This window comes from Misgurnus anguillicaudatus, chromosome 8 (genome assembly GCF_027580225.2).
Source record: "Misgurnus anguillicaudatus chromosome 8, ASM2758022v2, whole genome shotgun sequence".
Lineage (NCBI taxonomy): Eukaryota > Metazoa > Chordata > Actinopteri > Cypriniformes > Cobitidae > Misgurnus > Misgurnus anguillicaudatus.
The window spans coordinates 14,632,115-14,652,803 of NC_073344.2; the positions used below are offsets into that span (position 1 = coordinate 14,632,115).

Consider the following 20,689-nt stretch of genomic DNA (forward strand, 5'->3'; position numbering starts at 1 on the left):
TGCGCTGCGCAGAAAACATTAAATTATCGCGAGAGTCAGTCAAAAGCCCAGTCTTGGAATTGAGACTGTGATGTCATTGTTCGAACGGTCTGCGCAGCGCTGCATGAAGTCGAACTCACCTAAAGATGACAGGGCAGGGGTGTGGAGGGGACCTAGATACGTTAGAGTGGTTTCTAAAACATAACTGTAGTCATCAGTGTCGCTTGCTTGTCTGTTTATCGTTAGCTTAAGCAAAGTTACAAAATTACAAGTAAACAAAACATTATAGCTGTATTTTAAGACTGTGGTAAGGAGGAGCGCACCGTTGGTCAACTTGACGTCAAGTTTAAAATACCTGGATCCACGCGTGGCGTCTTGTGTCGAGCAGACAATGAAACTACGACGAAAAATACAAACATTTTAACCATGGAAGTCAGATTTCTTACAAACGCAACGGACTACTAGAGATTTCGGTTACTCGAGAATACTGGCGTGCCTTCATCTATGTTGACCAAGAGAAATTAGTTATTATTAAATTAATATAAGAGTCGCTACGAATCCCTGACCAAGAAGTCACAGAAAAGCCTTATAATGATGTATCGTGCTTTTTGGGATACAATATTCCTTCTCACCGGTAAGTACATTTGATTTTAAATAATTATTTAAAAATTGGGATTTTCTCGTTTTCTATGTTCACAAATGAACATGAAAATGACATATAAAGGCGTTGGCATTCCAAAATAATTTATATTTTTCAAATTTACACAATACTAGTTTTGAGGCACGTAGGATGTGAACTTAATAAAAAGTTTTTAATACATTTTATATGAATTATTTGTGATAATTAACATTAATTTTGTATCAGTTTTATGATTTGTTTTCGAGCATCACAAGAGCCATTCTCATCACATCCAACATTTTAAATTCTTATCCTTACTATTAAAAAACTTGGATACAAAATAATCTTCTGCTTTGTTATAATGCCTCCCAAGTTATCTGATGTAATGAGACTATTATCATAATGCCCTGTTAGTGTTTTTATATATGTTTTTTTTTTATAACAGTACAGGAAATACGCATTAGTTTCTTTGGTTAGCTTGCTATATTCCTCTGGCTCAGTAGTCAAGCTCTAACAAGGTTAAGTGAGCTTAGTTTAAATATAGTAGTATTCTATAACATTCATCCTATATTGTTTTTCTTCATTAATGAAAGCACATTCATATCTCAGGCTCAGGTTCATCAAAGGGACTTGTTCAATTTGAGACTATGAGTATTGCTTTTTGTTTAAAGGGAAGTTTATTGCTGTAGTAAAGCTACAAAGTCTGATTAAATCAAAGTTTTTTTTAGTTTGTCTTCATGGGATTCCCTTGCTGGTAATGGCATTGTCCTTCCACACAGATAGTAAACAAATATATTTATATATAGTGCGTCACAGCCAGACGCTCCTTGACTGAATTGTTCTTTATGGACACAGGTGTCCTGCCCATAGATATTTAAGTTTTATTTAAAGGTCTCATTGAAGGGATCTCTCTTTAAAGTGTTTCAGTATTCATTTTATAGTGGTTACTGTGGTCCCACACAGCATCACTGTTATGTCATTGGATGTAAGCACTTTAGCTCTGTACTCCAGTTATTCTTTTAAATAATAAGAGATGGAAAATAACATCTGATGTTAACACACTTTGTGAGTCAGGTTTTGTGGTTGCTTTGAGGAAAGCTGTGGGACCATAACATGACCTTTTGGCATTGCATGTAAAAGGTAAAGTGTATTGTCCTCTGCTACTATCACATTGTGTACGGAGATGTGGATGTGATTAAAATCCGCATCACAAATCCACTTTAATTTATCTTAACACAGTCGTTGTCCGTAGCAGTTCTCAGAATAGCCTGAAGGTCATAAACTCCCACTCTTGCTCAATGACATTTTAAGTGATCTGTAAAGCAAGTGGGCTTTAGGTAGCTAGTTCTCATATGTGTACACTATATGCCACTCAAACCTGTCTCTCTTGTGTGATGCTGGTACTCCGCTGTTTTTCTTTTACTGTATTTATTTTGTGTCTTGCATTTGTTCATTTTGTTGGAACATCATTTTCACATTTGGGTAAGGGGTTCGTAATGTTAGATGTGTAACTGTAATTTTGGTGACGTCCTATTTTTGTGCTGTTTAAGTATTTTTTAATGTTTCATGATTTTTAATGTGTGTGTGTGTGTGTGTGTTGTGTCCGTAGGCTCTCTTTTTACATATGGGCAGGTGCAAGAAAATTCTACCTCAACTACAACCATTGCAACCACCACCACAACAACAACAACCATCACAACCACATCAAGCACCACAAGCACCACGACGACTACATCTACCACTACACGTGTCAGAAGTAAGATCTGTTATCTTTCCTTCACGCTTGGCTCGGTTAAACAGGGTAATAAATCTGAATAGGTCACAACAAAAATGCTTTCAAAAGATTTTCACGATACCAACATTTGGTGTAGCATCAGAGTTTGATTGTCACTGTTGGGCATCCTGGTTGCTTACACAAAGATAACAGGTTTTGTTTATCATTCTGTAACTTCATCAAGTTATTAAGATCACAGTAGTGCTGTAATACCACGCTGTGCTTTATCAAAACATTTTTCCCCAGGGTAATTTCAGAGGTCATGCATGTAATTATGGGATTTACATTTTTTTTGGATGGAAACTGTATGATGAGCATCATTGTAAATCACTCTGCAGATAGAGCGTACAATTATGAAAATTGTAATTATTTTTTTAAGAATTTTGTTTTAATCTTGTATACCCTGAAAGGTGATAGAAGGTGCCATTTATACAGATGACAAAATAGAAATTGATCGCATAACTAGTGATGAATCTGTCTTAAGACATCTGCAAAATCCACTAAAATCTCTTTATTTTCTGCTTGAAGAGTTTATAGCAGCTGCAGTTCACTCTCACTTTGATGACTGCCCCGACTCCCACAGCCAGTTCTGTTTCCACGGCACGTGCCGCTTTCTCATCCTGGAGGAAACGCCTGCTTGTGTGTGAGTCCAAAACACTGAACGTAAAGATCCCACACTATATATCTTGCAAAAGTATCAACAAATGGTATTAATCACCAACAAAATTGGTAAAACTACATAAACATTTGTTATTCATAATATTTATAAATATACCTTTTAAATTACTATAAACATTATTAATCATAGTACTGTTACATAGTACATGGTACTGTTTGAATAAGTGTGTTGAATCAGTGTGACACAACATTAAGTCATGTTAAAAATTTAATAATGATTGATCATTTTACCGCATTGGCGGCCGGTGACTTCTTTTTTCGAGGGCGCTCGGTGCAAAGTTCATCACAACTTGTATGTAGCCCGTCATGTGTGCGATTCCTTTTTTCAAAATATGTGTTTTGTGCATCGAGAGATCCTGTGTGCATCACGTGTCTTGTCGAAATAAGTGCCTGCTGCAGACACGTCTAAAGGGTTTATGATAAAAGAGACGCTCGCGTTTGCCAGATACTCGCATAATCTCATGCGGAATCAGAGTTTACTGTTAAGGGAGTGTCTTGCGTGTATTTTGTTAACGTGAGCGTCTTTTTTTATCTTTAACGGTTTTGACGCGTATGCACTTATTTTGACAAAACACGTGATGCACATGGTTTACATGACGCAACAAACACACATTTCGAAAACGCAAGCAACACACATGACATGAATTAGCGCCCCTCGAATGAGCAGTCACTGTTTTACTGTCAGTCAGACTTACATTGAGTGACACTGAGTGTCTTTTCATTACAAAAAAACAAACAAATTTAAGCAAGAGAAATTTTCTGGCCGATTGAAAAGATTTATTGGCCGATAATAAAACAAATCCAAATATCAGACGCAGCAATATATCGGTCTATCACTAGTATCGTCCCCTAAAGGGATACCCTCAAATTTTTCTATAAATTTGATCAAAAAATATATAAGAGAGGAAATTTAAAATTGTCACATTCTAGCATCAGATTTGGCATCATTCATACCAATAGGTGTTAAAGGGATAGTTCACCCAAAAATGAAAATTCTGTCATAATTTTCTCATCCTCATATTGTTCTAAATCCGTATTCATTTATTTTTGTCTGATGAACACCAAGGAAGATCCCCTACAGAAAAGTCACATGTGCAAATTCATGTGAAATGTGTGTTTTTGGAACATTTTTGTGTGAATCCCATGTGAAACGTGATTACATGTAAAAAAAATTGTCACCACATTATGCACATGTGTTTCACATGGGATTCACACAAAAATGTTCCAAAAACACACATTTGAGCACCCATGATTTTTCACATGTGAAATTGATGTTGTTCACAAATTCATGTCGTTTTCCTGTAAGGGATATTTTGATAAATGATGGTAATGCACAGCTGATTGTAGCCGTTGACTTCCATAGTAGGAAAACAAATATTATGGAAGTATTGTGATAAATGATGATGAAAATATTTTATTAAATGATGGTAAGTAAGCAGACAGTTGATGGTACCTATTAAATTCCATTGTACTTGTTTTTTCTACTATGGAAGTCAATGGTTACAATCTCTGTGTGCTTATCATCATTTCTCAAAATATCATATTTTGTGTTCATCAGAAAAAAAGCAATTCATACTTAAAACAACATGAGGATGAAAAAATTATGACAGAATTTTCATTTTTGGGTGAACTTTCCCTTTAAAGTTTGAAGAGCAAATATTTAGGACACTAAAGGGGGTCGCACACAGGACATGCAGCTCAGCGCTGCGTCGTTCTAAAAAACTTGAACACATTGCTTTCTATGAGTATACGCACACCGGCGCCGACAGGTGATGCCTGTCCGCGCCGCCCAGCTACGACTCAAGAAGTCGCGCCACTCGCATAGTTTAACATTAAATAACATCATATTTGTCCCAAATCATTAACGATTAACATTGGCTGCTAACGTATATTTTGCATTTTGAAGTAGACCCTATCTGACGAAGCTCGCGCTATTTAATGGGCACTTCCGATTTACGATACCTGTGAGTCGTTCTAGACGTGACTCGACGCAATGCTGAGCTGCGCGGCCGGTGTGCGACCCCCTTAACTTTTAGTATTTAAGTAGCTGTGTGCAACACACTGGCAGACAGTCAGAACATTTCTGTATGAAGTCATACATTTTATGTAGATTTATGAAAACATTGACCAAGATTTCAGTCAGACTTCATTCACAAAAAAAGTTTTTTGGTATGAACAAGACTAAACGGACTGACACACAATCTGCTCCCGACTTACTTGGATAAATTCCTAATTGTAACTTTTCTGTGCACTTATGTGGGTAAATTTGACACAATGACTTAATTCTAATCTGAAAACGCTCACATTCACATGTACAATGTAGTAGTTTCTAATATTTACTTGTAAATTTAATTCAAAATTTTGCAGTGCATATTTTAATACTTACTGACCATTGAATAAATTGCACCTGTGTGTGTGTGTTTAGTTGTCACCCTGGCTTCATGGGTATGCGCTGTGAACATGCAGACCTCTTGGCAGTGGTGGCGTCCAATCACAGGCAGCAGACTGTGGCTACCATGCTGGTGATGTGTGTGGTGGGCAGCGTACTGCTAATGCTACTCTGCACTTTACTAAAGTAAGACTCACCTTTATGTAGTGACCTTACTGAAAAGATCACATGCTTACAAAGTCTTTATGAATGTTAAATTGAGCTTATTTCCTCAAAGAAAGAGTTGATGCTTTCTATGAATAGATTTGTTTAAATTGTTGTGTAATGAGAAAGAGGTCATTTGTGAACTTCACACATAATCTCTGCAGTTGTTGGTGGAGACGTGGAGGTTGTGGGCGATGTAACACCATCTGGTGTTGGTCGGAGAAGCCTAGTAGTATTCTGACGGGCGGGACGCCCTGCTGTCACGCAGAAACGGGTAATTTGGTGCTGTGTTTCCATGTTTTGCTGAGCTGGATGTTCAAGTGTTAAGTGTCATGCAGTGTCTAATTATGATAAATGGTAGGGGGTGAACGCATAGTGAGACCAGCATATGCGTGAGGCCTTTAACTTTTAATTGTCTTTGCTCAATGACATAAGCTGTTGTCACTCTGCCCTAAGATTTTATCTGAACATGAGAGTCATAGGGATGCTAAGTCTTTATTTTGTATTGTGCGTATAACACAAATCTTCATAGACATTTGTCAGCATGCCGATAAAATTCAGGCTAAGTCTCACCCTCTTATTATGAGATTAGGAGCATCAGTGCTTTATTTTCAATCATTGATTTCAGGCTTTGACTTTGACATGATCTTACTCCGTCAGTATTAATGTAATATCAAGGTTATATTTGGCCGTAGGTTGTAGTACACACACGGAATCTTGACAGATATTTACTAAAATATACTAATTGTCCAGCTCCCCTAGAATTAAACATTTGATTTTTACCGTTTTGGAATCCATTCAGCTGATCTCAGGGTCTGGCGCTACCACTTTTAGCATAGCTTAGCACAATCCATTGAATCTGATTAGACCACTAGCATTGCGCTAAAAAATAACGTTGGGATGTGTAAGATTTGAACTGTAAACGTCACACATTACATGATAATCTGAGAGCTAAACATCGGCACCAATCGAGGCCCGATTTTCTCTCTGATTCTCGGGAACCGATAATCTTGTAATGTGAGCCCGGCTTACTCATGTGTCAAGAGGGGCTCTATATTCCTCAAAAGAATTATACAATTAGAATGGAATTGTTGGTATTTTGTTCAGACAGATAATCTGTCATCGGTATCAGCCTCGTCACAGTGCTTCTTGTTGACAGACCTTTAATTTAATTTGTCTAGAGGATGTTCGTTAAATATTTAGACAGAATTGTCAGACATTTCAAATTGTTTAGTAGAACCATGTCAGTGTCTTCATGATAACATTTTAACTTGCATGTCATCGGGTTAAAGTTAAATATTGTGTATTGTTTGAATGAACGATTCTTTACAATGTGTATTTTTTTGTCGATTTTCTCGTTCACGTCTTTCTTCTCATCTCATCAGGAAATGTTCCTTACACAGAAGGTACAATTTTGTGATGCCTTAGTGTATCTTAACAAAGCCCTCTGTGTCTTTATTTTTAGAAGGTAGAAATATTGTGTCTGTCACCACATCAACCTTCTGTTTATTCTTTCCCATGCAGTGGTTTGACGTGTTTTCTGGAGCCCAGACATTTGCTTGAAAAGCTTCATAAGAAATCTTTCCCTGATATGTTCCACCTTACCACTCGACAAGACCGTGGCGGCTTTTTCAAGGTACAGACTCACTCAATATTGAGAGCATTTCAGTTTGGGCAATGGGAAAACGCAAAGCAAAAATTGAACTTTTGCAATGCAAAACGTTTTTTTTGGACAACAGCAATTACAAGAACTTAACAAAGATGTGACTCAAAATCTGAGGACTCTTGACAGAAGAACTCAGAAAAAGCAACTTGGAACTCAATTACATGTCTGGATGATTTTTAATCCTAATGGAGTGACCAGAATCAGAATTCATTCAGTATACATTAATATAAAGACAAGCTGATATATATACAAGATCAGCTGATTCAGAAGTGAAACTATGACAGGTTTTAAACAAATCATTCTTACTAACAGAGCTAAACCCTCAATATTCTCCCAATTTTTGTTTTTTTTAAATACCACAATTGTATATGAAATCACTCTTGTGTGTAACATGGTGTAACGGGATGTAAAATGCACTAAAACTTAGTTTAATATGTAGATTTTAATATCACATTTTATCACATTCCATGGTTAAAGAATGGGAGATTAAAGGGAAACTCCACTTTTTTTGAGGGTGTTGTCATTTTCTAGCTCCCCTAGAGTTAAACATTTGATTCTTACCGTTGGAATCCATTCAGCTGATATCCGGGTCTGGCGCTAGCCCTTTTAGCATAGCTTAGCACAATCCATTGAATCTGATTAGACCGTTAGCATCGCGCAAAAAATAACCAAAGAGTTTCGATATTTTTCCTATTTAAAACTTGACTCTTCTGTAGTTACATCGTGTACTAAGACCGACAGAAAATTAAAAGTTGCGATTTTCTAGGCAGATATGGTTAGGAACTATACTCTCATTCTGGCGTTATAATCAAGGACTTTGGTGATGTAACATGGCTGCAGCAGGCATAATGATATTACGCACTGCCTGAAAATAGTCCCCTGCTATTGAAAGTAACCAAGGGGACTATTTTCGGGCGGTGCGTAGTATCACTACGCCTGCTGCAGCTATGTTACAGCAGTAAAAGTCCTTGATTATTACACCAGAATATATTAGAGAGTATAGTTCCTAGCCATATCTGCCCAGAAAATCACGTTGTTACTACAGAAGAGTCAAGTTTTAAATAGAAAAAATATTGAAACTCTTTAGTTATTGTTTAGTGCGATGCTATTGGTCTAATCAGATTCAATGGATTGTGCTAAGCTATGCTAAAAGTGCTAACGTCAGACCCGGAGATCGGCTGAATGGATTCCAAAATGGTAAGAAACAAATGTTTGGCTCTGGGGGAGCTGGAGGGTGAGCGTGTTTTCAAAGAGAGTGAAATGTCCCTTTAAGAATGAGATATTAATTAGCATATATTAGAGCATATATTGGCTGGCAGACAGCATATATTAGACCTACCAAAGCGTTTGCCAATTTCTTTTAACTCAATCTCTTTATAATAATAATAATAATAATAATAATGAGGAATCATAAATCATTTCCAGAGATTAACAGCAAGCATGAGAGACTAAAGTCAACTTTAGGGACTAATAGTAATATTTACACTTTTTTACTTTTAAAGAAATTCAGTTTTTATGTTTTTATCAAAGCATTTGCTGTTATTGAAATGCACATTTATGACATGTAACTTGTTGAGTTATGCATATATTCACAAATTTCACACAGTATGTTCATGCACAAAAATTGTGTTTGTTTGCATAGTATAAAAAGAGTGTGTTGACGTTTAAAGGTGTGTGTCAACATTGTACGATCTTGGGAGACTCTGTTTGATCACTATATTTAGCAACTGTACGACATCACATGACATCACGATTTTAATATAATGCATGTTCACTTTGGAAAGATTGGGTGCGTATGATCACGTAATATTTCACTGTGCACAGTTTCAAACACAGTATCAATACAGTTACCTTTAAATGGACACTTTAGTAATGTTTTACAACCCTGATGGAGAAATTATGATTATTTCTGTAAATTATTTTTAAACCTAAAGTGCATCTTTAAATACGTCACTGTATCTTTAAGGGCATAACTCTCTCACTTTAACATCATAAACACCATGCATGTTTTTCACAGATGGCACACATACAGAGTCTCAAAACCTGCCATAAAAGTATAATCAATGTGACGCTTAACTTTTATCAACGTCGAATTATTATGCAATATATATAGAAGCTTTACACTTCAATATTTTAAACTATATGTTATTTTGTTATTGTTGTCTAACCTGTCCCTGTGCTTTTGTCAATAATCTCATGTAAGAAAACATAAGGCGTTGTCCCTTATAAATGTATTTCAGAGGTATTTATAAAACTTTACTATTTATACAGTCTTTAACAACTACAGTTGTTTAAATAATATGCTGGGCCAAATAAACATTTGCTACTATAGGCGCTTTACAATCTAACCCAATTCAAAATTGGCAAATGATTGGTCCAGCACAGAAAATGTGAGCAATAATTTGGTCTGTTTTGACCATCTTATATCATGTTCAGATGATGTAAGCAAGTGATGAAGTTTGATCACTGTGTGGCGTTTCGAGAATTTGACAGAATGATCCCAAAAGTCCTTGTAGGTCGGAGAGGATTAATCTATGTGACTAATCCAACATTTTGTTTACCATGGAGATCAAGATGACCCTTGAGTTGTCATCTTTGTAAATGAATGTTTAGGTTAAAGGCATTGGTTGAAATGTATATATCAATGTTTATTTATTTTTGAATTTGGCTGATCATAGTGTGCTACTTAATATTAATTAATCAGTTGATTTATGTAAATAACTAAATTGGATTGGTTGTATGGTAATACATGAATATTTAGTTGTTAAATGAGATAGAGATGAAGTGATTAAAAAGAAAAGATGAATAAGAGTGTTAATGTTAAAGGATGAAATGTAATTTATTATAATCAACAAAGAACAATTTTTTTCTGTATAAGAAGACTTTGATTTAAAATGTTAAAATAATTGGATGCATTGGGTATTTTGAAGTGAATTGTTTAATTGCATAATTTCCAGACATGAAATTTCAGTCATCCCTGATGATGTTATAGATAAATGGATGTTCAGAATTGTGCTTTACAGCAAAGATGATGCTCAGTGTTTCATCTCTTGCTTTTTCTTCCAACTGACTCCCATTTAAACTTACCGTGGTTAGCTGTTTACTGGCCGACAAAACAGCTGAAAAACATCTTCTTTATTTGATTCATTGTCAGCATGTCTTTCTCTTTAAATTCTGTTGTTTCATGCATTAACAAGGCTTTGTAAATAGTGTGGGAAAATTATTTTGATTGTATATGGAGAATGAGTTGTTTTCTATTGACTCACTTATCGTCAGTCAAGCATGTAGACGTATTGAAATTGTAAAGAATGGGGGATTCCACTACGTCTCTCACATGACTGTATGATGTCTGTTTTTGATCTGTTTAAGTTTACATATTTTTCCAAATAACACTTAAATGCTGCAGATTTTGGAGTTGACTCATTTTTTTCTTTTTTATTTAAATCGATTTTGGATGTATTCCTTGCACTCTTAAAAATTAAGCTTCCTCTTCTATGAACTTTTAAAAAAATTTTGCATATTTATTTTTAAGAGTGTATGAATTAAACCCAGCCATGACATCAGCCATTCTTATTCTCTTTGCATTTACATCATATTTATGCATTTGGCAGACTTAAAGTTTATTCCCTGGAAATCGAACCCTTGACCTTTTATGCTGGTAATGCAATCCTCTACCAGTTGAGCTGAACACAAAGGACACAATGTTTGCAAAAATATCATTTTTTTTCTAAGGCTTTCTATCCATGTGCATCTTTTATCGTAGAAAAGTATTTCAAGAAGGTCCAATAAAAACTGGAAATGTAAAACCGGAAAACCTCGGGCACTACTAAACAAAGAAAATTCTGCTGGAGTGCTGTTTTTGCTAGAGGAAATGCTTAGCTCCTTTTACTTGCCAGTTTATTTATTTATTTATTTATTTTGTTTGTTTGGTTAAACCTTTTGTGAGGAAGGCACTAGAGATCAAGAAAGTTCATGCATGAGTGAGTATGTAATGTAAAGTGCAAGTGTGGTGGACACTACACAAAGTTTACTTGTTTTTAGTGTTCATTTGTCTTTGCCTCTTTAAGGAACACTCTAGAGTTAAACATTTGATTTTTACTGTTTTGGAATCCATTCAGCTGATCTCCGGGTCTGGCGCTACCACTTTTAGCATAGCTTAGCACAATCCATTAAATTTAATTAGACCATTAGCATCACGCTGAAAAATAACCAAAGAGTTTTGAAATGTTTCCTATTTAAAACTTGACTCTTCTGTAGTTACATCATGTACACTGAAAAAAAAAATCATTGAATTTAATCATTTTTTTAAGGTAAGTGGTTGCAATCAATTTATTTACATTTAAACAAAAGTTTTATATTTTATTTTACTTTACTAATCTTTTTTGTTTAAATGTAGCTTAAATAAATTGATTGCAACCACTTACCTTAAAAAATTGATTAAATTCAAAAAAAATTTTCAGTGTACTAAGACCGACGGAAAATTAAAATATTACAATTTTCTAGGTAGATATGGCTAGGAACTATACTCTCATTCTGGTGTAATAATCAAGGACTTTGCTGCCATAAGATTGCTACAGGAGGCACAATGATATTATACAGTGCCCGAAAATAGTCCCTTGCTATTGAAAGTTACTAAGAGGACTATTTTCGGTTATTCTTGAGGGCGATGCTAATGGTCTAATCAGAATCAATAGATTGTGCTAAGCTATGCTAAAAGGGGTACCGCCAGACCCGGAGATCAGCTGAATGGATTCCAAAACGGTAAAAATCAAAAATGATAATATTTTCAAAAAATGTGGAGTGTCCCTTTAAGCTTTAATACTCTCCCCATTATTCTTTACAACTCAAAACATGTATTTAATAGTTTAGTGTGATAGCATCAATAATTTCATATATCCGTATGCTTTTGTCTATAATGGTTTCCCTCTTTTTTTAACCTCAATTTCCTCTCCCTTTCTTTTCCCTGTCACGATCTGCTGTCATTGCCAATCCCATTAAGGTTTTCTATCGGATTGCAGCACAGTCCCTCATAGCCGACAGGCTGAGCCTCTAAAGCCAGCTTTGTTTTAGGCACACTGCTGAGTGAACTCCTATAAGAAACACAACAAGCTTATAGAATTGAAGAGAACAGTGATTCTGTAATTCAAAGATGAGCAAAGCATGCAAACATGTTTGCCCTCTTTGTATAATCTTCTATGATGTTCCTGCACTTTAACTAAAGAGCTAAATGATTTTTATTTCCTTTAATTTCCATCCCAATGTATTGTTTTGTAGGCATAGCTGGTATGTGTTAGAGCAGATGGAAAGGAATAAGAGTATTTGGGTATTAGGGTTAAGTGATTTTACCCAACAGGATCTCTCCCATCTGTATCGAAACACATATGGGTGATTCTCACAAAATCCAGACTTAGAAGGTGTCCCGCATCAGATTTTTTTTTAAAAAGCCATTGAAATCAGATTAAGGTCTGAACTTACTATAACCATTATTTTTAGAGGATTTAAAAAAGTTTCCTATAGAATTATTTACATTTCTTAGATTATCGTTATTAAAAGATTATCATTACCGCAACATGATATTACATTAAATATATGCATTTACGAACTCATGTTTCGGTAATGAGAACTAAAAAGTTGTCTAGGTACTATGACAAACAAAATTTCAACTTTTATCTGGAGAGAAAAAATAAGAACTGCTTGGTAGCCATCTTGAGTGTCCCAGTCAATTATGTCCCTTCCAACATTTTTTTTTTTTGAAAATGTTAGTTCCTTGAGGGCTTAAACGATGATTGAAAATTGTTGCGGAGGATGAGAAAATTGGTCTCGGACACATTTATATTCCTTATTATTGTCTCTACATTTACCAATGATCACCAAATACCACATGTTTCTTTACTGTAAATGTTTATAGATTAACATGCCCTGAAGCTTTTATTTTTTAGATTTTTTCATTATAAATATTTCCATGTCAAAGAACCCAAATCCAGTCATGGACAAGTTGCGGTAATGAATTTTTTTTCCCTTAAATGTGGAAAAAACAACAAAATTGGTTTGTATGATATCATTTGAAATCATGTGCAAAATAGTACACGAAGAGATGTTCGTAACTGTATGCTTCATATTTTGATACTTTTACTTTGCATTTACTTTTTTATCAAAATGTTTCATGACACCTCATAAGTCTAATTTCGCGAGAATCACCCATATCGGCAGTCTACGGATATACTGTTGGATTTCGTTTTTGTCTCATAATCTTATGGTCTTAAAGTGTATTACTGGAGATTCTCTGAGATTTGTTTGGTTAACAAAGTAAAAAAGGAAGGTTGAATTTAGTAACTATCGCATTGTAAGGTGGAGAAATTTTCAACCACAGAAACAAGAAAATAAAAACAAGTGTGTGCCATGTCCTAGACTTAAAAGATAACATATCTCAATTTAGAATTATTATTTTCTTATTTATTAATCCATAAAATTACCTCGCTTAATGTGTTCATAATAGTTTTATAAATTATTTGATGATGGGCTGACATGAATAAGGCACACCATGCACCCCTAAAACATTAACCTATTTTAGTCAGCATATTTTTTTAAATATACAAGTTTTTTAGATAAGTCTGATGTTTCATCTTACTTTGTATATCAAAATATACAAAACAACAAAATTCAGAAGAGAGTTCAATGAAAATGTAATGGGCATTTTATGTGACTTGAAAGCTCAATAAATAAGCTTTCCATTACATTGTTTGTTGGGATAGGACAATATTTGATTAAGATAAAACTATTGGAAAAAGAATCTGAGGGTGCAAAAAATAATCTAAATATTGAGAAAATCTCCTTTTATTGTCCAAACAAAGTCCTTAGCAACACATATTTCTAATAATAAATACAGTTTTGATAGAAAATTTACTAAATATCTTCATGGAACATGATCATGACTGATTTTTGGCGTTAATTTTTTTTTTGACCCATAAGGTTTATTTTTGGCTTTTGCTACAGTACAAATAAACCTGTACTTATGACTGTTTTTGTGGTACAGCGTCACATTACATATTTAACAGTCACAGCACTCAGTCTATTTCCTGTTGCAGTCGTGCTGGTAATTCATTTAGGCTCTGTAGTCTATGCTGAGGGGGGATATCAAGGTGTCCATGACGATTTTGTCTGTCAAGCAGAAAACCTTGAATGCCCAGTGAGCGTGAGGTCAGGTAGTCATTCACGTAATGGTCCCCGACATAGGCTACACTGGAGGCTGGCACGGCACAGCGCACCAGAGCCTGGGAAAAAATAGCAGGGTCTGGTTTAGCCACCCCAGCTTCCTCTGATGTCAAATGAAAGGAGAAGTGAGCGAGGAGTCCACATTCCCTCAGGATGCCTTCCAAACGCTTATCAAAGTTAGAGACAATTCCTTGCTTCAATCCCAAAGAGCTGCAGGACTTCAGAGCGCCATTAGAATCTGAAAACACCTGAAGTTGAGGAAAATTTAGTTTTTGGATATTAGAATAGGTAGAAAGAGAGAGAGAGAGATTGACATGGATGGATGAATGGATAGATGTATAGAAAGACATAGATAGATATGTCATTAAATTATAATTAAAGACATCCACTGACAATTATTAGCCTAGAGAGTCATTGTACACTTGTAATCAGTGAGTGCCCTCTACAGGTGTGTTAAGGAATTGCATAATACAAAAAATTGGAATACAACTATTAATATTTAGAGACAATCAAAAAAAGCTATTCCGATGACTGACATACATTTTATGAATGAAATGTGCGTTTACCTCCCAGTTTTCTGCTCCGCAGAAGTTATGATAAAGGTTGCTGGCCAGTCTATCCAGCACAGCTGGGTCAGTGACCCCACAGTGTGCAAAAGTGTCCTTCACAAGTCCAGTCCACCAGTTCTGGCTATTCATTCCCTGAGCTCTGCCATAGTTGGGAAAGAGATGCGATCGCTGTCGGTAAGCCTGTCTGAAAGCGGTTTCTACCTGTGCGGCTGGCAGTTTCAGCCCGGCTCGCTCTGCTTCTGTACAGTACTGCTCCCCAACCGAGCGACGGACCTTTAACAGGGTGTCCTTCACATCCCACAACACCCAGCGCACTGACCCCCGCATCACTTTGCAACGAAACGATAATGTAAAACGGAAATGAACCGACACACTTATATAAATATCACGCTAGTGCGCGGATGGTAGAAATGACACAATCAACACAGGCACTAAAAAGTCAACAGTTTCTTAGACTTAAAATCACAGAAAACTACAATACTTGGAAAAGTTACGTGCATCATAAAAGACAAACTGTTGTTTAACGCTAGGGGGCGCATGGAGGCTCAAAAAGCCACATTACACGTTGAGAAACATTCACATTCTGGGGAGTCTTTTGTGCCGCTGAAAGCACTTGTAATATGAAACTATTATTTATTTAAGTATAATTCCAAAACATAATTTGTACCTGCTATAACAAAATGCAAATCTCTATAAACAGTGTTTAGAAACGATGTGTGCAACTATGCGCCCAGCTTAATTTTGACAGCACATTTAGTGCTATTCGCCTTTCTATTCAATTATATTTCTACAGCAGCGTAAATGCGTTCGGCGTTATAAATGTCCGTGCAACATTTATGAAGCGATCAAAGGTTCCGTAGCAACAAACAGTTCTTTATATTTTAAAAAATTATTTATCTTTTACGTTATCACATTTTGATGTACAAATTACATTCCAGGTAGATAATTTTAAGTTTTCCTGCAAAAACAAAGCTTAGAGATAATAATGTAAATGAAACTTTGGGAAGAAACAAAAAACAAGATTTTATTTTAAATTTCTGGCTTAAAGGAAAACACCAGTTTTTCAATATTTTACTATGTTCTTACCTAAACTAAGAAGAATACATACCTATCTTTTTTCAATGTGTGCACCTATTCCTTGAACAGCGCATCGCAAATGCGCCAGCATCCAGCCCAGCCCCATTCATCTCCCACGATCCAAACAGGAATGAACCCAAAAGCCACCAAACACTTCCATGTTTTTCCTATTTAAAGACTGTTACATGAGTAGTTACATGAGTAAGTATGATGGCACAAAATAAAACGTGGCGATTTTTAAAAAAGATAAAAAATGAGAACTATATTGTATGGGGAAAGAGCACATGGAAGTGTTTGGTGGCTACTCAAATCATCCCTGTTTGGATCCTAAGGAATGAATGGGGCCAGGCCAAATGCCAACACATTCACGATGCACCGTCCAAATATCAAATGCACACATCGAAATAAGATAGGTATGTATTTATTCATCTAAGTCTAGATAAGAACATAGTAAAATATTGAAAAACGGTGGTTTTCCTTTAAAAGAAAAAAAAATCATGTTGAAAGCAAGTCTAGCATTCAAATATATAGTTTCATTTTTTTACAGTAAATAATACAATACATTGAGCTGCAGTAAAGATAACATAAATGTTTTGGACACTGAAATGTATGTAAAATACTCAAACATACTTTAAATGATGATGTATAATAATTAAAGCATTTGAAGTTAATAAATTAAATTCATTATTTAATCAACATACAAACATAAATATTCGAAATCCTTTCAATTAGGTACAATATTAAAATTGCTTAACATTTTGTTCTCCTTTCATCCTGTGTTTCAGGTAACTCTCCGTCTACAATCGTATCACAAGTTAAATTTTGGATGTCAAGATGCTCTTGGTTTCTTTGCTCTTGCTCTGTACTTGTGTTTGATTGGGCAGCAGTCTGTCTGTACATTCCAGACTTCCTGATTTTGCGAGCAGTGCCTCGAAAGTGACCGATCGCTTGTACGATGTTATCAATAGTCCACTGTTGGCGTGTCAATGCATTCTCTACTTTAAAGGGACCATCTCTTGTCCGACGCACTCCGGAACAGACCGCAGTCGTCCGCAGCTCTAATCCCACCTCGTGAATGAATTTGCGTAGATACGTCTGAGTCTCATTTACGCACTGAACCTCTGGTGTGAAAAAGGAAATGAAAACAGTTATTTGGTTGTTTGGCTTTACAAGTTAAAATTATTAACAAGTTAAAAGTACTAACCCAAAGTAAAATGTGGTGGTTTGAAATGTATGCATCGCAGGCCAGTCAGAATAGGAGGACTTTTACCATCAGGATACAATAAACCCCTCAGTGCAAGCTCATAGGCCTCTTGAGTCTGTAGGTCTACATGAGAATACCTGTACAGATGACATATAATAAACACATGGAGGATTAACCAGGTAACTTGTACAGACCGAATCTGATCGCACATTGTTATGACCACTCACGTAATTAAAGCTTTCTGATTGGCTCCTTGTATCATGGCAAGGACTCTCTCTAACTTATCCTGGGTTACATGGTCTAAAGGAAACGGCAAGGAACAAAGACACATTTTAGTACAAACTGTCACTCATACATATGTAATTGAATTGATTCTACTCATTACCGTATGTTGTTTTCTCTATGATTCGACCTGTGTGAGAGAAATCATCTGTGGCCATTCCAAACTGCCCATCAAGTGTGTAGTCCTACAAAACAGCATATACATAATACATTCAAGCTTTGATCTAATCACTTACTTTACCCATAATTAAATTATTTACTATAGTACATAAAATGAACAAATCAAATGTGAGATCAACTTTTACCCTGGTTACATGTGATTTGCACAGATGCTCAAGTAGTCCATTTGATTTCCCCAAACCTAAAACTGACATAAAGAATAGAGAAATAAGCATTTGTTTTTCACACTACATTACATCTTAATAAATATATTTATATGTAAACATTGCTAAGTGTCACCTAATACTCCCGAGGAAAAGGCATCCAAGCGATGTCCAACTCCAACGTGAACTTTGTGAAACTGTGGTCCTGTCACTAAAACACGAGAAAACAAAGTATGAAGCTAACAGTATGTGTGGGATAAACAGTTATGAATGAAGCTAATAAGAAAGACTGACCTAGAGGATGATCTGATAGAGAGGGAACCATGGAGGGTGATAATATGAGATCTGTACAGCTTCTGTTCTCTCCACTGGACAAAAGCTGGAACTGCACAGCCTTCCGAGGAGCGGGTGGAGGGCAAGAGTTCAGTTCTTCAAGACAAGACGAAAAAATTTCAAATACAGGGAATCTGTCTTAGTTGATTTTGTAGAATTATGCACAGTGTAATGTATCAAGTCACCACTACATCTGTTCATGATTTCAAAAACAAAGATACACCAATGGAAAGTTACGTTTTGGACACATTCCACTGTAATACCATGGTATTCCTCATAGTACTTCTATGCAAATTTATAAATGAGATAATACTTTCCCCTGCTGAAAAACAGCTAAAAACAATATAAACTGTTTGGTCTCCTAGCTTGGTCAGCTGGTTTGGCAGTCTGGTTTTAGAGATGGCTTGACCACTTTTTAGCTGGTCAACCCATTTGGCCTAAAATATGTTTTAAATATGAATACATTTTGTAGAATTAAAGCTTAATTCTAATATATTTTTAAATTAGAAAATATATTTAGTTTTAACCTTGATCTATTACCATATATTTCAAAAAATGTTTTGCATTTTACAACTCATTGGGAGAAAAAATATAAGTTTCCTGGCCAAAATATAAAAAGTTTGTATAAAATGTATATGTATAATATAAAAAAAGATTAGTATATTGCGGTTGAAATGTCTCTCATTTTAATTAAAATATATTATGTTATTATTTACAGGTTTGTAAAATCCAAAGTTTTTTTCCGTTGCAACGTGAATATAAATGCTTTAAAATATATATATATATACAGTTTTTATATATTTTAAAATATTTAAAATTATATTCGAAAATATATATTTTTGCCATTATGGAAAGCTGAAAGACCACCTTATCTACCAGGTAAAACCAGCAAAACACAATTTTAACCAGGTTTACCCATAGACTGTAAAAAAAAAACAGTTTACCAGGCTAGGAGGACCAGCCAACCACCTTACAATAACTTTGTTTTAATTATCTGATGCATTTTCTATACTATTATCATATGAGGATAATCTATATCTACAAGCATTTTAGTCATACTGTCCAGCTGGTTTTACCTTTGAGTAAATGTGACTCAATGGTGTCACGAACAAGCTTCCAGTGAACTCCCTGCGGTTTGTACACAGCAAACAGTCCGTCCAGTTTACGGAAAAGCCGCACAGCTTGAGTGCTCATCTTTGTTGAACAACAAATAATAAAATCATCAGTATAAAATTATAAAGTTTTATAGAAAAGATCGCTGGAATTGCACATAATCAACACGCGCAACTTCTTCTTCTTCTACTGCGTTTATACCATCATGTCTACATTACCGCCCCCTAACGGATGGATGAGAGACTGACTTGATCTGAATGACAACTGCTGTACAGTCCTACGGTATTAGTCTATATTATAAAATAGGTCATTATAAAATCTGTATTTCTTTTTAAAATATTAAATAAACTAAGATATCAGTAAAAAACCTGGGTTACATAGAAAAATATAACATTTTTTGTAATACGTTTTGTTAGTTATGATGAGCAAATGTATTACTTGCCTCTGCCACTACTATATTTATTTACTAAAATAAATCAGGCAAGCCACCAAATAAAAATATGTTTAAAATTGTTGTTAATTCCTGAGTTGCTAGTTTAAGGTGTGTAAATGTTTTATTAATGCTTGCTGATTGTTTATGAAATCAGCTTATTAGTCATAATAATCAGTGTAAGATAAGCACATACTGATAATGCAGTGATCCTTGTTTTTGTAACTTTGCTATATGTAATAAATAATAATTGTGACTCAAGCACAAACACAGTCATAAGGGTCAATTTTCTGAAATTAAGATTCATACATCAGCTTAAAACTGTATAAATAAGCTTTCCATTGATAGGACATTTTACATTTAAGCATTTAGCAGACGCTTTTATCCAAGGCGACTTACAAAGATTAAAAAACAATAAAGAAATATGTCATAGGTTGGCAATAGTAAAAAACGTGCTTATACCCAAATACAAGTTTTCACTGGAAGTCAGATGTAAGTGTGCTGCATTCTGAGGTGTGTGGTGAAGAGAATAGACTACTGATGGATGAAGTTTTCAAAGTCATCAGCTGACAACGAGGAGAAGGTAAATCCAAACAATACCACATAATGACAATGCCAAGCGTCAAATCTGGAGGAACCTAGGCACTGCTCATCACCTAGCCAGTACCATGTGAAGAAACATAGTGGTGGCAGCACATGTTTTGGGGATGTTTGTCAACAGTAGGAACTAGGAGACTAGTCAGGATCGAGGGAAAGATGAATGCAGCAATTTTCAGAGATTGCTCCAGAGCACACTGGACCTCACTCTGGGGTGAAGGTTCATTTTCCAACAGAATA

The 20,689-nt window shown here is 35.4% G+C and overlaps 3 protein-coding genes across 6 annotated transcripts; 1 reads left to right on the plus strand and 2 right to left on the minus strand.

Moving 5' to 3' along the window:
• Window positions 1-99: 99 nt before the first annotated feature.
• tgfa (transforming growth factor, alpha) lies at window positions 100-7,863 on the plus strand. Of its 4 annotated transcripts, XR_008646533.2 has the most exons (8): window positions 100-613; window positions 2,208-2,354; window positions 2,901-3,015; window positions 5,476-5,625; window positions 5,808-5,917; window positions 7,029-7,049; window positions 7,168-7,279; window positions 7,383-7,863. XR_008646533.2 is itself a non-coding variant. In XM_055214042.2 (7 exons), exons 1-7 carry the CDS (start codon window positions 571-573, stop codon window positions 7,173-7,175), a joined length of 594 nt encoding a protein of 197 aa, XP_055070017.2. In that variant the 5' UTR covers window positions 100-570; the 3' UTR covers window positions 7,176-7,862. The 4 variants fall into 4 exon arrangements, 2 of the variants coding, with proteins under 2 accessions (XP_055070017.2, XP_055070018.2); XM_055214042.2 differs by having other exon boundaries at window positions 7,168-7,862; XR_008646534.2 differs by lacking the exon at window positions 7,029-7,049 and having other exon boundaries at window positions 103-613; window positions 7,383-7,861.
• A 6,122-nt stretch (window positions 7,864-13,985) lies between these two features.
• On the minus strand, window positions 13,986-15,569 carry hdhd3 (haloacid dehalogenase-like hydrolase domain containing 3). Its single transcript, XM_055214049.2, has 2 exons — window positions 15,088-15,569; window positions 13,986-14,769 (listed from the first exon to the last, which is right to left on the minus strand). The coding sequence occupies exons 1-2, from the start codon at window positions 15,415-15,417 to the stop codon at window positions 14,374-14,376; spliced, it is 726 nt and encodes a 241-aa protein (XP_055070024.2). The 5' UTR covers window positions 15,418-15,569; the 3' UTR covers window positions 13,986-14,373.
• A 1,269-nt stretch (window positions 15,570-16,838) lies between these two features.
• trub2 (TruB pseudouridine (psi) synthase family member 2) lies at window positions 16,839-19,661 on the minus strand. The gene is made up of 8 exons (XM_055214048.2): window positions 19,386-19,661; window positions 18,271-18,405; window positions 18,113-18,187; window positions 17,959-18,020; window positions 17,757-17,838; window positions 17,599-17,671; window positions 17,372-17,508; window positions 16,839-17,288 (listed from the first exon to the last, which is right to left on the minus strand). Exons 1-8 carry the CDS (start codon window positions 19,501-19,503, stop codon window positions 16,918-16,920), a joined length of 1,053 nt encoding a protein of 350 aa, XP_055070023.1. The 5' UTR covers window positions 19,504-19,661; the 3' UTR covers window positions 16,839-16,917.
• Between the last annotated feature and the right edge of the window lie 1,028 nt (window positions 19,662-20,689).

Excerpts from the sequence above, each read along its gene's own strand:
- trub2 (XM_055214048.2), bottom strand. The coding sequence starts at position 19,503 with ATGAGCACTCAAGCTGTGCGGCTTTTCCGTAAACTGGACGGACTGTTT. Across the intron at positions 17,509-17,598 it reads AATCAGAAAGCTTTAATTAC|GTATTCTCATGTAGACCTAC; the intron begins GTGAGTGGTCAT and ends TCATCTGTACAG. Across the intron at positions 17,289-17,371 it reads ACCACCACATTTTACTTTGG|AGGTTCAGTGCGTAAATGAG; the intron begins GTTAGTACTTTT and ends TTTTCACACCAG.
- hdhd3 (XM_055214049.2), bottom strand. The coding sequence starts at position 15,417 with ATGCGGGGGTCAGTGCGCTGGGTGTTGTGGGATGTGAAGGACACCCTG. Across the intron at positions 14,770-15,087 it reads GCGGAGCAGAAAACTGGGAG|GTGTTTTCAGATTCTAATGG; the intron begins GTAAACGCACAT and ends CCTCAACTTCAG.
- tgfa (XM_055214042.2), top strand. The coding sequence starts at position 571 with ATGATGTATCGTGCTTTTTGGGATACAATATTCCTTCTCACCG. Across the intron at positions 3,016-5,475 it reads GAGGAAACGCCTGCTTGTGT|TTGTCACCCTGGCTTCATGG; the intron begins GTGAGTCCAAAA and ends GTGTGTGTTTAG. Across the intron at positions 5,626-5,807 it reads CTACTCTGCACTTTACTAAA|TTGTTGGTGGAGACGTGGAG; the intron begins GTAAGACTCACC and ends TAATCTCTGCAG.